Source organism: Apis cerana, linkage group LG9 (genome assembly GCF_029169275.1).
Source record: "Apis cerana isolate GH-2021 linkage group LG9, AcerK_1.0, whole genome shotgun sequence".
NCBI lineage: Eukaryota > Metazoa > Arthropoda > Insecta > Hymenoptera > Apidae > Apis > Apis cerana.
This window is the reverse complement of record NC_083860.1, coordinates 10,953,996-10,969,615: the sequence shown is the minus strand read 5'-3', so window position 1 is coordinate 10,969,615 and position 15,620 is coordinate 10,953,996. Positions and strand designations below refer to the sequence as shown.

At 37.7% G+C, this 15,620-nt stretch overlaps 2 protein-coding genes across 9 annotated transcripts in view; one reads left to right on the top strand and one right to left on the bottom strand.

Moving 5' to 3' along the window:
- The window catches only part of LOC107997776 (probable beta-hexosaminidase fdl), a 33,009-nt gene that overhangs the window by 11,131 nt on the left and 6,258 nt on the right, over window positions 1-15,620 (bottom strand). For 3 of the 7 annotated variants that reach the window (XM_062079611.1, XM_062079613.1, XM_062079617.1), the window contains 2 exons: window positions 10,116-10,192; window positions 15-158 (listed from right to left, as the gene is read on the bottom strand). The exons of 1 other annotated variant lie outside the window; for it this stretch is intronic. In XM_062079611.1, the coding sequence (XP_061935595.1) occupies window positions 15-158; window positions 10,116-10,192 (221 nt within the window). Of the gene's footprint in view, window positions 1-14; window positions 159-829; window positions 958-10,115; window positions 10,193-15,620 lie in introns of those variants that run through there. 3 more of the 7 variants (XM_062079612.1, XM_062079614.1, XM_062079616.1) reach the window with 2 other exon arrangements.
- On the top strand, window positions 36-14,606 carry LOC108000570 (uncharacterized). Of its 2 annotated transcripts, none has more exons than XM_028668049.2 (4): window positions 36-175; window positions 8,315-8,509; window positions 10,489-10,645; window positions 12,832-14,606. In XM_028668049.2, exons 1-4 carry the CDS (start codon window positions 135-137, stop codon window positions 13,183-13,185), a joined length of 747 nt encoding a protein of 248 aa, XP_028523850.1. In that variant the 5' UTR covers window positions 36-134; the 3' UTR covers window positions 13,186-14,606. The 2 variants fall into 2 exon arrangements, with proteins under 2 accessions (XP_028523850.1, XP_016916467.1); XM_017060978.3 differs by lacking the exon at window positions 36-175 and adding an exon at window positions 3,223-3,620.

The window sequence follows — 15,620 nt, the reverse complement described above, 5'->3', positions numbered from 1 at the left end:
TGTACGTTACTCACCGTCGCGACGAGAACGGCTGAAGGGAGGCGAGTGGCGGGGCGTGAGCGTACATCGCGATCAGTAGGATCCCGGTTATCAGAACAAGGAAGAGGAGGATCTTCCTCATCCATCCGCTCGACATGTTGCCCACCATCCTTGCGAATCTGCGAAACGATAAGAGGTGAAATTTCATTTTTTAATTTATCTTGGTTTTTTTCTTTTTCGCTGCAACGAATAATCAAAAGTGTTAATAAATGAATAATACTCGATCGATCCGACGTGATGCAAAAGAAGTTTTTCCTTTTCAATCTGGACAGCGATTAAAATCACAAAACCGATAAAACACGGACGCGTTACAATCTGCGATCCTCGAGCAAGGTCTGATTGGAATTGGCTTCGTTTCCAGTATATATATATATATATAAATTTTACAAATCGATTTTTAAAAGTAAATAAGATATCGAATTTACTAATCTTATCTGGTTATAGATATCATTTTACGTCGAGATATATATATATATATTTCTCAATATCCATCAGGAATTCTTTTCTAAAATTTTATCAAACTGTTATTCCAACGTGTCTTTCTCTTATTTATTAACATCACGATCCCAATACAAAGTTACGGGTCTCTTAAAGGAATAACTACTCGCGAGAAAACGACTTTTACAATCTAAGAATTGCGCTTTCATTTATCGAACGAAGTCGTAAATCGGTCATAAATGGACGTTTTAAACAAGCGCAATCTTTAAGCGATAAAAAAAAAAAAAGAAAATAAACAACTTATCAATTCAGAGACAATTTTTCTTTCTTTCCTTCTTTCTTTTTTATTTACCTTTCCACGTGAATCCGTACGAAAGCATCGTACACGAGGGAGCAGACGTTCATTTCGAGCAGTGTCGATGCATCGGCTAAAAGCTAGAGCTAGAAGCGACTTATTCCGTAGTCTCGCCTCTACTAAACCGAGGGACCGGACTCGTTCGCTATTCGCGTATCGAGAGACTAAAGTTTTCGTGTTAACGAACAACTACTGGCTCGAGAATCGATTAGAAACAACGTGTATGGTGTGGTAAATCAACTCGAAGGACGGGCAAAAGTTTTATGTCGCAACTTTATCCAGTTTTTAATTAATTAGAAATATAAGTCGCAATAAATATTTCGACTTAGCTTTTTCGCGACGATGAAATAGTTAACGAATAATTTTTTTCTTTTCCTTCCTCTTTTTTTTTAATCAAAATATCGCTTTTTAGAAGGAGATGAAATCAACGTTCGAAGTTTTTAAAGCGTTTTTCGTTTCTTTTCTTCTTTCTTTTTTTTTTTTTAATACACAACTTCGTAATGGAGGATAGGGGAAAATTTAAAGGAATCGATGAATGGTCAGAATTTAATGGTTCATCGTTTACCGCGGAGGAAAGGAAAAATTTTGCCTGGCAAAATTATATTCAAAAAAATGGAAAATTTAAAAAGAATATTTCGTCGTCGAGTACATTAACGAACTCTTGAATTCTTTAAACTCGCAATTTTCGAATTAAATAAGATAATAGGTTCAAATATTTTCGTGAATCACCGAATACGTCAGATTATTTCCCTAAAGTATAATATTTATTTTATTGAAAATTCTTTTCCACGTTATCGCGTAAAAAACGAAGGAAATAGGTCGCGACTCAAAAGAACCGGAACACACGATATATTTCTTTGCACGATAAACACGGCAATTTAATCCTAAATCAGCTACGAACGATCGTTCGTTCATTCGTTGTTTTCTCTAAAAATTCCAGAAAAAATTAGGATTAGATATCGATATTTTTATATAGATATATAATAGATATCGAATTACTTTTTCTTCCTCCCTTTTCTTTTTCAACGCGAAAGCTTAAAGCCACAAGTTCCTTCTGAATTGGCCGACAAAACGAGGACGTTTTAGCGCACAAAGGGTGGTGGCGGTGGTGATGGTGGGAGTCCAAGTGTACGCGCGTGTGTGTAACGCCGAAAAAGGAGGCGGTGTTCGAACAAAGGCTTTTTGTTTCAAGCAGACGGACTCGTTCCATCCCGATACACGGCGTGGTTGGACACGCGTAAACGTGACTCACCACCGTTGGGAACCGACGCTTTTGTGCAATTAGGTCCGACGACGACCCTTTCTCCGAGGCGTGTCTCCCACCACCACGAAAACAACACGTCGTCCCTGCTCTGATTAAGAAAAGTCTCGATCCAATCTCCCTTTTCGATGGAGATTATCATTTAAAATACGAAGAAGGAATATCGTTGACACGGATGCGTTTAAAGATTTTCCGCTTCTACTTTTCGACAAATAATAACAGTCGATTATCTTATGTACTTTATACTCTGTTTTAATACATTACGTGTTCCTACGAACGTAGTGGAATCTCGCCAATCTATTCCCCAACACTATTTTTTTATTGCTTCAGAGAAATATTAACGAAAGATTTTGTCACTTTAAATTCAAATCGAAATTTACTGTTGTAAATCGGATCTAAAAGAATTCTTTTCTCTATAAAAAAAGATTGTATTAAAAATTTAATAAAATGTCGGTCGCTTTGGATGGGATTGATCTTATTTCGTAAGAGAGAGAGAAAGAGAGAGACATTCATTAAAATCAAAATTAAATCGATTGAAACAGTATTTCATACTCTGTTCGAACATTGTTTCAATTTTATTTTTATACGAAATTATAGGCTCGCCAATCTATTCGAAAAATTTTTTTATCTATCGTTTCAGAGAAATATTATTAACCGCTCTATCGTAAGAAAATGTTGAATAAAATGTCGATCGCTTTGGATCGTCCTCTAAGAGAGAAAAACTTAAACATAAACTCTATAACTATAATATAACATAAAGAAATACCTCGAGTATTTTCATTAAAATCAAAATTAAAATTATTTTATACTCCGTTCGAACATTACGTGTTCCAATCTATTTTTACACGAAATTATACTCGCCAATCTATTTTTGTATTTATCTCTTCAGAGAAATATTATCACAATTGATTTCATCCCCCGAGAAAAAGGCTTATCCATTCCACGTGCTGCATAAATCCTTTCGTCATTCATTTAAAATCAAAATTAAATTGTAACAATTTTCTTTTTCTCCGTTTCATTCAAATTTTGTCCACATGGTGGAAAGCAAACCGAGCGAGCGAGAGAGATCTCGCGGAGAAGAGGATAGAGAGAGTTGGAAGAAAGCGGCAGGTTGCGCCCCCGATAGTTGCACGTGTACGGTCGGAGAGGTCTCGTCCTGCGAGGCGAGGCGAGGCGAGGCGAGGCGAGGAGAGGCGTCGCGACGCTCCGCGGCGTGCGCCGACGGCGTACGTCGCGGCGTCACTACGGCTGGTAGCCAGGCAACGCGCATAATACCGACCACCGTGAATAGTTTGAAACGAAACGGTCGCGGGAGCGGATCGACTCCTTCCTGCCACGACCTTTCTCCCTCTCCCTCTCTTTCTCTCTCTCTCTCTCCATCCATCTTTCTTTCCTCTCCTCCCTCCCCACCGCTCCGATCTATCGTCGCCGTCGTCGCCGTCGTCGTCGTCGTCGTCGTCGGCGAGCGCGCTCGATGGAGAACGGAAGTGGCACGCGACGACACCGAAGGAGACCGAGGGAACGCTTGTACGTACACGCCGTGCACGTTTTCATGCCGCGTTTCCATATCGTTCGAGATCGAGTTAATAATCGTAGTATCTATCTCGTGGCGTTAGTTTATTCGAATAAAGGCGTTCATTTCTTTTCTTTCCCGTTCTTTTTTCTGTTTTTTTGTTATTGTTGTTCTTTCGCGAGAAAAGAATGGAGAATTTTTTATGGTGGTGATGGATTGGGTTTTATTCCTCCGAGAGGTTTGAGCGAGTGTTTCTCTTCTTTTGATTTTCGATCGTGATTTGAGAAATTCGATTCGATCGCGAAAGGACGAACGGATGAGTCAAAAGTTGTTGTTGTTGTTGAAGAAAGTTGTATATCGTTTTCGTCGTATCGTATCTCTCGTGGAAAAATTTAAAAACGAATCTATCGTTTTGCGTTCCATCCATTCCGATATATCGTTCGATAATAATCGAGGAATAAACGGGGGAAGGAAGAAATATACATCATCGCGGTATGACGAAGTCAATTACTCCTTTGAATACTTCATCTTTTTTAATTGTCGGAATAGTGAGTTTGATACGATGCGATCACGCGTGTGCGTATACGTGTACGTGTACGTATGTATGTGTGTGTGTGTGTTCAGTTTCAATTTATCGAGTAAGATGAGTTATGTAAAGTCATTTGAATGACGAAGGTTACCTTTAAATTATTCTTTAGTCTGGTGTATTTTTAACAGCGGTAATATCAGTTTGTAAAAGAGAAAAATGACAAGGCTCGAACTTTCTACGAATTAGATTTCTAAAAAAACGAATGGAACGGTAGAAATAATTGGCCCACGTTCAAATATATGTCCCACGTTCAGATACGACGATAATTATATACGCGACTCGATTGAATTTAATCGGTAAGATAGCACTTACTATAACACGGCGCGTTATAATGCGCGTTAAAATGCGAGAGTTCGAATCGATGGTGTAATAACCCGCTTTTGCTTGTATAGGCTGGTTTTGTTTTCGCATAGCGTCGTAAATAAATACACGGCATCGCATTTTCTTTCGATGTTATAAAAGGAGAAAGGTCGGCAGGCGCCGCCGTTTCATGCACCGAGCCGAGCTAAAAGTTTCGACGATCCAGTGAGTAGGCTCGCCACACAAAATCGATCGTGTATACTCGTGAAGGACGAAACAAATGGCGCAAGAATTCTATAAAGAAACTCTGTTCGCTCGAATATCATTTATCTTGCATTTATCGCGGTTAATTTTTCGCGGTAATTTGATACAAAAAAAAAAAAGAAATTAAAAATTTTCGATACAGCGTCGATATTTAATGAGAATGAATAGTTGATCGATTCGAACATCTTACAAGATAAACACAAGAGTATATTTGTTGTTGCGTGGCTATTTTAATACCATGTCAAGGAGTTAATTACGTATGCTCAAGATCAATCTTCGTTCCTCGTTAGAACGGTATGAAACTGGGACGTATTGTAATTCCTATGTGAAATTCCTTGAAGCGTTTAATCGAAGCCTTCCATTCATTCCTCTTCCCTCCATGCTAATTTCTTTCGTCACGAACGTGTATTATTATTATTATTATTCCACTCGAGCTTATTTTAGGTCGTTAACTTTCATCGAGTTTTTTCCTTCCTTTGTATCGTGCGAATTCCACAAATTTGTTTTCGAACCAATCGAAAATTCGCGGATCGAAAAGAGATTCTTAAGAATCTTTTCTCTCTTAATTAGGTTATCTTTAATCTCGCTCGATCAATTCGTCGAGTAATAAAATTACTTATTACGTCAAAGCAATTGAATATAATATTGCACAATATGAATATGTACACAAAAGTAGGAGAATGTTGTTGCATGCAAATTTACCATATCACGATAATAACTTAAAAAGACGAGGACGAGTTCGTTGTAAAGAACTATCGTCCAATTCCTTTTCTCTCGTTTTTCGTCGTTGAATTCACGCGAAATCGACGCATGCGCACTCTCGCCTCGGTTCGTCAAACCGTCTTTCCATCTAGCACACTCTGCTTTTTCTTCCATACGGAAAAACCAAACAAAGCGTAATCTCACTTGATCTTCCGACAAACTTTCAAGAGAGACTAAAATCTTACTCGATCGAAACTTGTTATTTATACTTATTCGCTTAATTTCTTTTTCTTTTTTCTTTTTTTCGTTCAAAAATTATTCTTCATTCGGTCAATCTTTCTCGTTCGCTTCCAAACAAATGGAAAATATTTTAACTCGAGTAGATATCCGTTACGTGCGTTTGCGCTGTGCGCATACCGCTGCCAAATATCGCGATGGAACGCGGACCAACAGGTTGGGGGGGAAATGGAGGGGGCAGGGGGTGAAAGAGTAAAAAAGGAAGGGATTAAAATTGCGCAGGTAGTGAGTTCGCGGTATGCGAGGGAAAAAGGAGGATTTCGATGGGAGGAGTGGATCGAGGGCCGAGTAATTCGATGCAAATGGAAAGGGGGAGGCATCGAGGACACAACCAGCCTCGAACACGCCGCGAACGAAAACGAGTCCTTAGACTCGTATAGACTCGCACGAAGGCGAGAAGGCGAGGGGTGGCTTTTAGCTGGAATTCTCGCAAAGGGCGTGATCGATAAACCGCGACACCGTTTCACAAAGACCTCCGTGTGCCTTTTCCCCTTCCCCTCTCTTGTCTCTATTCTAGCAGAACGGACTAGAGCGACCCCTCTTGCTCTCGATTGATCTTTACCGTTCTTTCTCTTTTTTTTTTTTTAATTCGAAACTCGAGACAAATTTGTTGTTGTTGTTAGATATTTGTTGGAAAAAAGACAGATAAAAATCATACGAAAAAAGACGGGAGAAAGAAAGGAACGTTTCATTTAGAGCAGAGTTGGGCATTGGAAAAGTAACTGGTTAAAAATAAAATTATTCGAATAAAATTATTTTGAATAATTATTCAATTAAAATGCTTGAATAATATTTATTTGCAGCTATTACAGTTGATCCGGTTTTTGTATAATCTCAACCGTTATTTGCAATTATTATTATGCGAACGATAAATTATTCAAGTAACCTTAAGTTCAAATTATTTTCCCCATCACTGTCGTGTATTTAAACCTCGATGCATTCAGAGCATTCTAACGTATCGATATGATATAAAAGTTTTTTTATTTTCTCATAATATGCGTAACACGATTCGTAACGATATTTAATTTATGTAAATATAATTTCGCATTCGAATAATTAAAATAATAATTGTAGACATACTATAGATAGTTTCGAAAATATTTCATCTCAGATTATTATCCTTAACGTATTAAAATACTCGAATAACATTTATTCGTAGCTGTTATAATTTATCCAGCTTTTTCCTCAACCGTTATTTGCAATTATTATTATATTATGCGAACGATAAATTACCCAGTAAGTAACTTTATTCGTATTATTCGTAACTATTCTAATTTCAAGTATTAAATTTTCCCCATCACTGTCTATAATCTAAATCTCGAGGCATAGAATCCAGAATTATTCTAACGTGTTGGTAATAAAAAATTTTTTCAATAAGAAAAAAAATCGAGATTCTGCTGGAAAAACAGAAAAAAATCTTTTTCATTTTGTTCGATGATAAAAGAATATTGATCACGAAAATTTTGTGAAAGATTCTTTACAATTAATATCTAAATGATATCTAAATTATCTAAATTACTGTCTATAATCTAAATCTCGAGGCATAGAATCCAGAATTATTCTAACGTGTTGGTAATAAAAAATTTTTTCAATAAGAAAAAAAATCGAGATTCTGCTGGAAAAACAGAAAAAAATCTTTTTCATTTTGTTCGATGATAAAAGAATATTGATCACGAAAATTTTGTGAAAGATTCTTTACAATTAATATCTAAATGATATCTAAATTATCTAAATTAATTACGATTTGTAACAAAAGTTTAATTTATGTAAATGCAATTTCGTATTCAAATAGTTAAGATAATAAAGATAATAATATACTATAGATATATACTTTTCGAAAATATTTTAGCTTAGATGATTATACCCTTAATACTTTGTAAACGAAAATAATTTTTACGATTTCAAAACATATGAAATATAGCTTGTTTACTACTACGTAGTGTCAACAAAGTGGAGACAGGCGATCCTAGGCCTGAAGGACATCAACTCGTTGAGAAAAAGTAACCGGTTAAAAATTTCGACGAAAGTTATTTTAATTGTTACAGTTGATCCGTTTTTCGTATAACATTTGCCATTACAATTATTTTCAATTATTGTTATTACGTTTCGAACGATAAATTATCGAAGTAATCTTGTTCGTAAGTTCAACTATTATATTTTTCATCATCACTGTGAATAGAAAAAAATCTTGCGGAAGAAATGCGGCTCTGGTTAATTAATTTGAAGAAAAACGCCTATTTTTGCATACATTAATCCAAAATCGACCATCTTTATGCAGAGTTGGGTATTAATCCGTTGAAAAAGTAACTAAGTTAAAAATTAGTCGAACAAAGTTAGTTTTTAAATAATTACTTATTAAAAATCCTCCGAATAACATTTATTAATAATCGATCCGCTTTTATATATAAAAACCTCGATCATTTTCCGTTAAAATTATTCGCGCGAATATTTATTATCCTTTCGAACGATCAATTCGATCCAAACGGAACTTTATTCCCGAGTTCAATTCCTTTTATTAAATTTATCGAAAAAAAAAAAAAAAATCAAACGTTTCAGGGAGACGTCTCGACTGACGATGACGATGTTGGTGATGGACGACATCTCGGACGGGCGCAATGGGACGAACGCGTGGCACCAGGAGGACGTCGTTTCATCGGAATACAACGTGACGACGACGGCGAGCGGAGCGGCCAGCAAGACGAGCCACTTCGAGACCGATTTGCACGGGAACGTTAACATTCTTTTAGGCGGGTGAGCATTTATCGATCGATTCGATTCAACTTTCGACCAGTTTTTAAAAAACGCGTTTTAACGTGTTTCCAATTTGCTTCGAATATTTTCTCCCCCTTTTTCTCGCGAGCAGAAATCGCGAAGAGTTCGTTTTCGAATTTAAACAATTTGTTTGTCTGTCGAATCATCTTGGTGGATTTTTGTCGAATAGGTTTGGAATGAAATTTTAATCTCGAACAAATTATTCCCCCGCTCAATTATTCAAAGATCCGTTCAAATATTTTTCTATCCCATGTACATACAAATATCCCGCTAGTAAAATTTATTTTCAATTTATGGGAACGATTTTATCGCCTCTGAAATAAAGACAATTATAAAATTTAATTCGATGTTATTTTCGTTCGATCAAGATTCGATTAAATCTTATCGCATCGGACTATTAAATAAATTAATAGCGACACTTTTTTCCCTTCTCTTTTTTCTTTCTTTCTTCGCGAATAAGTTATCTCGGTTATTTTCAACGATTTCATCGAATAACGTGATTGATCAACGCGTTACGTAACGCATTGAACGACGTAGACGCGTTGCATTTAAAATTTAAATAACACGGCAAGCTGCGAAACAAACGCGGACGTCTGAATTTCAGAGAAAAATTCTGGCGAAATGGAAGTCTGATGTTAAGAAAAAAAAAAAATTTGCACGCGTTTCTCCTCTGCCCATAATCGGGGAGGGGGAGGAGGGGGGCGTGTTAACGGACGCCCGCAGCGTCCCGTCCTTCCCTGCTCAATTAAAGTCTAATGAAACTTTCTTCGCCGCTGCTATTCCCGACAAGGTAAAGAAAAGATAACATCCGGCGAGAATACTCTAGCCTCCTTTCTACACCACACGCCGTATTTACCGAGCGAACCACCGGCGGATCAGTGTTTCTCAAACTCGATCGCTCAAGGGCAAGCAAGGAGCTAAACTTTTCACCGACTTTTTCAACAATTTCGAAAAAAAGAGAAAGAGAGAAACGCGATAAATAATTTTATATTAAATTAAAGGATAACACGCAGAACGGGGAAAAAGAACCACTCTCTTTCTCAATTTCAAACATGATGACAACAGTTTTGAACGAACGAATTTATCCTTGATCGAGTTTACACATATCAGGCTCAGATCCTCGAACTCAGCTGAATAAGGATGGGAATAAAAAATCGGACGGAAATAAATAAGGAGAACGGGTCGTGTTATTACGGTAACCGTGATCCCTTTGTATCGCGAAGAATAGTCCGCCGAATTGCCACGGTTTGCGGTCGTAGAAATTGCGCCTCGAGCCAACCGTGAAATCGCGGCCTCTCGTCCTTTTACGCGGTTCCTCGAGTCGCGGATTCTTTCGTTCGCTCCTCCAACAATTTCCAACTTTCGAAAGTTCGATATTCGACCCGTCGAGAGACGCGCCCGCGCGCGCGCGAGTGAAAGCAATAATCGTTATCGCGCGCATCGTAAACAGAAAGAAAAAGAGAAAAGAAGAAGAGAGAAAGAGAAGAAAAGAAAGAAAGAATAATCGCGAGCTCGCGTCAGGCACCGTGTTTTTGCAACACGGAGTTAGGTTAATCTTTTCAACGGTTACTCTTTTATTACTCACGTTTCCAGGAAGAATCCTCGCTTTCTCGACGGACGTACCATTGTGTAATTGATTCGGGAGACAGTGTTTCCTGTCGCCTACAATATAGAGCAGTTCGGTTTTAATTCGGTTGAGATTGAGGTCGAATTTTTATTTGTTTTTTCGCTCGTTAGAGAAAATAAAATTTCGTGTCGATCAAATTTTCTTCGCACGTGTCTATGGTATATTAGAGTTGTCGAAGCTTGTACGGACGGAGGGCTATGATCTACGCAGCGGTTTCAAGCATGGCGGGAAAGGTTAGCGCGCGCTAAATATACGCGCTCGATGGTCCCCATTCCCTCTCCTGTGCTATGGTTATTCTCACTACTATGGTACGTGGTCCGTTTACTTGCAGGGCGATGCTCAGCGGGGTGATTATGGTTGTCCTCCTCATGTGCTACTGCTGTCACAAGAGCATTCGAAAGAATCGGCCGCAAGAGTACCCGCAATACTGGAGAACGGAACCAGACGCGCACAGCCTCGAGGTGTTCACCACGGAAGCGCATGCCGCCGTGAGTATCTCTGTCTCCATCCATTTCCAGCCAGAGATCGATCCTCGAAACGAAACTACTACTATCACCTTGTATAATTTCATCGATGCATTTTTCCTTCCTTCCTGCGAAAATCAACCCTTCCAAGATTTATAACCGTTTTGAATTTCATCGATGCATTTTTCCTTCCTTCCGTTCGATTCGAGCTTTCGAAGAAATCAAATTATTATTCACTTATTCAGGTGTGAAAGATTCGAGAAATATCCTTCATCGGATAAAATCAAACTTTATATTATACCGTTTTGAATATAAATTTTCCGATAATTCTCCGTTCCAAAAACACTTTTTCGCCGCGAACAGTAAGGCAGTGACGCAAGTTTCTCTCTTAAAATCTCGCGATTAACGTATTCCGTGGAAGAGAGGCCATTAGCACATACGTCATTTTTTACAAGTATAATAGAAACGTCGTCTCTACGGGCACACCGAGTACAGAAATAATTCGCTTGCAATAATTCGCGAATTCTCTCTAGGCAAAGAGGGGAGGGGATAGGACGATGGGACAAGATCCCAAGTTCGAGAAAAATGGCGTGGAGCGGTTATTAAATGCGCGATCGCGTGGCGTTTATTACGCTCGGTCTGTGTACGCGAGCTGCGTTATGTAAGGGCACGGTTAAAATAGCATAGCGAGCACACCGAACTTTCCGTGGTCCGATCGAATCGAGGTGGGTTTAGGCGGCGGCGGCGGCCATATTTGCCCGAAACGGCCTCGAAACAATAGCTTATCCCGCGCTTTCGAGCCGGGCCAAAAACTAAAATGGCGGAACCGGACCCATAAAGAAGTAGTACCTAAAGTACGAACGTATTATGCGTCGAATCATCCGCGCTTTTTCGCTTCTTTATCGGCCGAGTCGATCTTTTTTTCTTTCTTTCTTTCTTTCCTTTATCTTACTTTTGTGATTAATTACGCGAATGAACGAACGAATTCGAGTTTATACAAGTTTTTTTAAAATGTTTATTCGATACGTTCGATAAAATTGAAGTCACAGTCGGTCTTTGAATAACTTCGAATAACTCGATTCGACGTTGTTCCGGTAATTTTTAACTTGAAACTTTAACCAGTTTTATTTTTTCGACTCATCGATGCTGAAACCACTGGTTTTCTAGAAATTCGTGGAAATTGCGGCGCGTAATGTCGAGGAGATACGAAGCAGGCTGTCCGATCTAAAAATATTGGAAAATTGGCAATGACGTAGCGTTCGGGTACCGCGGGAATAACTAAGATTCGAGGGAATAAATAATCACGCGGTAGGATGCTAATTAGAGTCTAGACTAGCTGGTAATTAATGTCCAGATGAGTCAACCAATTGTATCAAAACTTATATAATCGAGTACGCGAATAATTAATAATTCGTGGAAAACATTTGGATTGTCATCCGTCCGGTAGATCGAAAGATAAAATTCCAATTCCTTATCGTTCTCTCGTAAATTAATTAAATTCCCAAGATTAACCACGGGAAATATATATATGTAAGCTCGGTTGAAAATGAAATTTTCGAGAGGGAAAAATTATTTACCATTATTCAAATTATTCACCCTTACTTCTTGAATACTTTATAAATTATTATTAACGATCCGTTTACAATTTAAAATATATCCTGTGCACACTGTTCAAAAATTCTTTTACGAGTCGAAAATAAAATTCTTCGATTTCAATTAATTTAAATTATAGATTTAAATTTATATTATTCACAATCGAATATCTTCTTCGACAAAATTTTTTGAAATCGTTTTCTAAAGATTTCCTTTCTTTTTTTTCCAGTACTGTAGGAGGTAACAATAACAACAATTATCCTATGCACACTGTTGTTCAAAAATTCTTTCACGAGTCGAAAATAAAATTCTTCGATTCCAATTTAAATTATAAATTTAAATTTATATTATTCACAATCGAATATCTTCTTCGACAAAATCTTTTGAAATCGTTTTCCAAAAATTTCCTTTCTTCTTTTTCCAATGCTGCAGGAGGCAACAACAACAGCTATTCCACACATTGTTCAAAAATGTTTTCACGAGTCGAAAATAAAATTCTTCGATTCCAATTTAAATTATAAATTTAAATTTATATTATTCACAATCAAATATCTTCCTCGACAAAATCTTTTGAAATCGTTTTCCAAAAATTTCCTTTCTTTCTTTTTTTTTTCCAGTGCTGCGAGAGACAACAACAACACCAACAACAATCGGCGACGACCGAGGGAAACCAGGACGAGAGCGCCTACGACGCTTTATCCTGTCCCATAACCCCGATTTCCGGCCCTGGCCCACCCCCAACTTACGACAGCCTGATCTTCGATCCGAAAAGCCTGGCCACCGCCACCTGGATGGAGAAGAAGCGCGAGGATGGAGAGACACCCGGGACCATCGTTCCCCCGATGGTGTCCTCGTTATTGGGGCTGAGATCAGGTCTGGAGCGTAACGAGGCCGTCGAACAACAAGCATCGGACGAGGGATTGCCTTCCTACGAGGCCGCCTTGAAGTTGGACGCGAACGGTTACGTGTGACACGCCCCTGATCCCAGAGAATTTTTCACGATTGTGTTCCTTAACGTTGTGTTCCTTTCTACGGGGAGTGAGATGAAGAGCGAAGGGACGAGGAAAGATGGAAGAAAGAAAGGGGATTGGAAATTAGATCCGTAGCGTCTTTCGTCTTTCTTTGGGTTTTTAGATCGGAGAGAAAGTTGGAGTCGTAGCTTTGATTAATTATCGCGAGCTTAGGAAAAAATTATTTCCCTGATTCCCGTAGTTTTAGAGAGAGAGAGAGAGAGAGAGAGAGAGAGAGAGAGAGAGAGAGAGAGAGAGAGAGAGAGAGAGAGAGAGAGAGAGAGAGAGAATGTGTGTGTATGTGTGTACGTTTTCGATGGACAAAGCTTCGATTAAAGCGTGGATAATAAAATATTGGCCCGCTTCTAATGTTAGAAGACGTTTGGTTCTGGAAGGGAATAAAATCCCTGATACTATCGATACGAATCGTAGGAAAACGGAAACGCGAATGGGCGAACAAACAAAAGAAACGAGAGCGAACGAAACGAAGAAAAATCCGCGAAGCGATTTATCTCGTTCTATAGATTACTTTCAAGTTTCGCGTAACGTAATAATAAACCTGTGTATAACTTGAGTTAAACTGAATAAACACCGGGGGAATAATAATGATAATATAACGCGAGTTATGTTAGCTCGCTAATCTTCTTAAAGATTCGCAGAATTGATCCTAAAAATATACAAAGCTTGAAACGTTATTTCGAGCGAATCGATCGATGTAAATAAAGGGAGACAGAGTTATAACAGAATTATTATTCGCCCCGAGAGGAAGATTCTAATCCAATTCTAATCATTAAATAAAAAACTAAATGGAAAGTCGGCGTAAGAAATCGATCGTCTTATCCTTCATCCGGCGAAGGCCACTTTAGTGGTCCTCAATCATATTGTTGATCAGCTTAAAGACCACTTTAAGGCGGGCATGAATTACGCCTTCGTTTATGGTTCGTTCGCTGGAGCTGATCGAGTGTCGCGAATTCGTCTACGCCGTTACTCGACGCGATTCGACTTCGACTGCTCCTCGGAACGTGCGCGCGCAACCAACGAATATTTCCCATCGTTGCGACGAAAAATCGCTATTGAACGGGAGACAATTTTTCGACCGAGATGGCGATCGATGAAGATATCAAGAGGTAATTTTTCGTGTACGGGCAGAGAAGAAGAAAAAAAAGAAAAAGAAAAAGAAAAAAGAGCTTCGATCGAGATAAAACGGAAGAACGTAATAGAACGATTTGTTTTTTTTAACTCTTCTTGGAGAAATGGAATGCATCGATTCTATTTGGCTCGGATTCGAATAATTTATTCTCAAGGTTGTTTGCGAATTAATTGTAACGATTTGTTCTTCGAGAGAGAGAGAGAGAGATTTAATAAAGCGAACTTTTGATTAATTATCGGATATCTTAATGATAACGAATGTGTTACAAAACACGTTCGTCTGGTGGAAATAAAAGGGTCGAAACAATTTTATACATTATCTACTTCCTCTCGAGTTTTTCTCGGTTACGTAAGGAAAGAAAAAAAGAGGGGAGGGGAGAATCGTTATTTAGAGAAAATTACAAATCTGAAATGAACATTACGCGTAATTTCAATAATGTAAATGATAGTGAATGTGTTACATTTTGCTTATCGTCGTGTGAATTATTTAACGTGTTTTATTTTCGAAAAGGAGGAACTGATAAAAGATAAGCATCATTATCGTTATCGAGTAGCTAATTTCAAATTAACATAAAACTAAGTATCGCCATTTTTGTAGTAGAAATCTTCTGATGATTTCTAAGTGTAATTGATTGATAAAAATGAGTAAATTTATTTATTCATTTATTCTTATCGCGAGTAATAATATATATATATTTTTTTGATATTTTGTAGATATCGACATTAGATAAATGTATAATGTTCGTTTGTGTATTTTCTTTTTTTTCAATTTTAATTGTTTTGAAAAAAAATACCACATATACGAAAAATCATTCCATTGATGCTCAACATCAAAAGGAAACGTTATCTCGGTTTATCCTTAGTTCGCTCTTATCAATTCCTCTTATCGTAAACCACGAATATTCTTTTTTCCATATAAATAAAAATTTCTTTTCATTTAATAATCTTTTCATTTATTGCATCAATTAATTCAATATAATAAGTAATTAATAATAATTTGTGTAACATAACATAAGTAACGTGACGTAACTAACCAATAAAATATTTGATAATATACGCGCTAGACACGATTTCTATATTATACGATAACCTTATCATTGTTTGTTTTAATTTCACTCCGGTTATCATTCGGATATGATAGTCGACGAAAATCATTTTTTCGTTCGAAAGTGGAAAGTTGGAGATAAGAGATAAAAAAAAGTCTCGCGATTTTCATTTTTCCATCGCCTCGAGCGGTGAACGAAAAA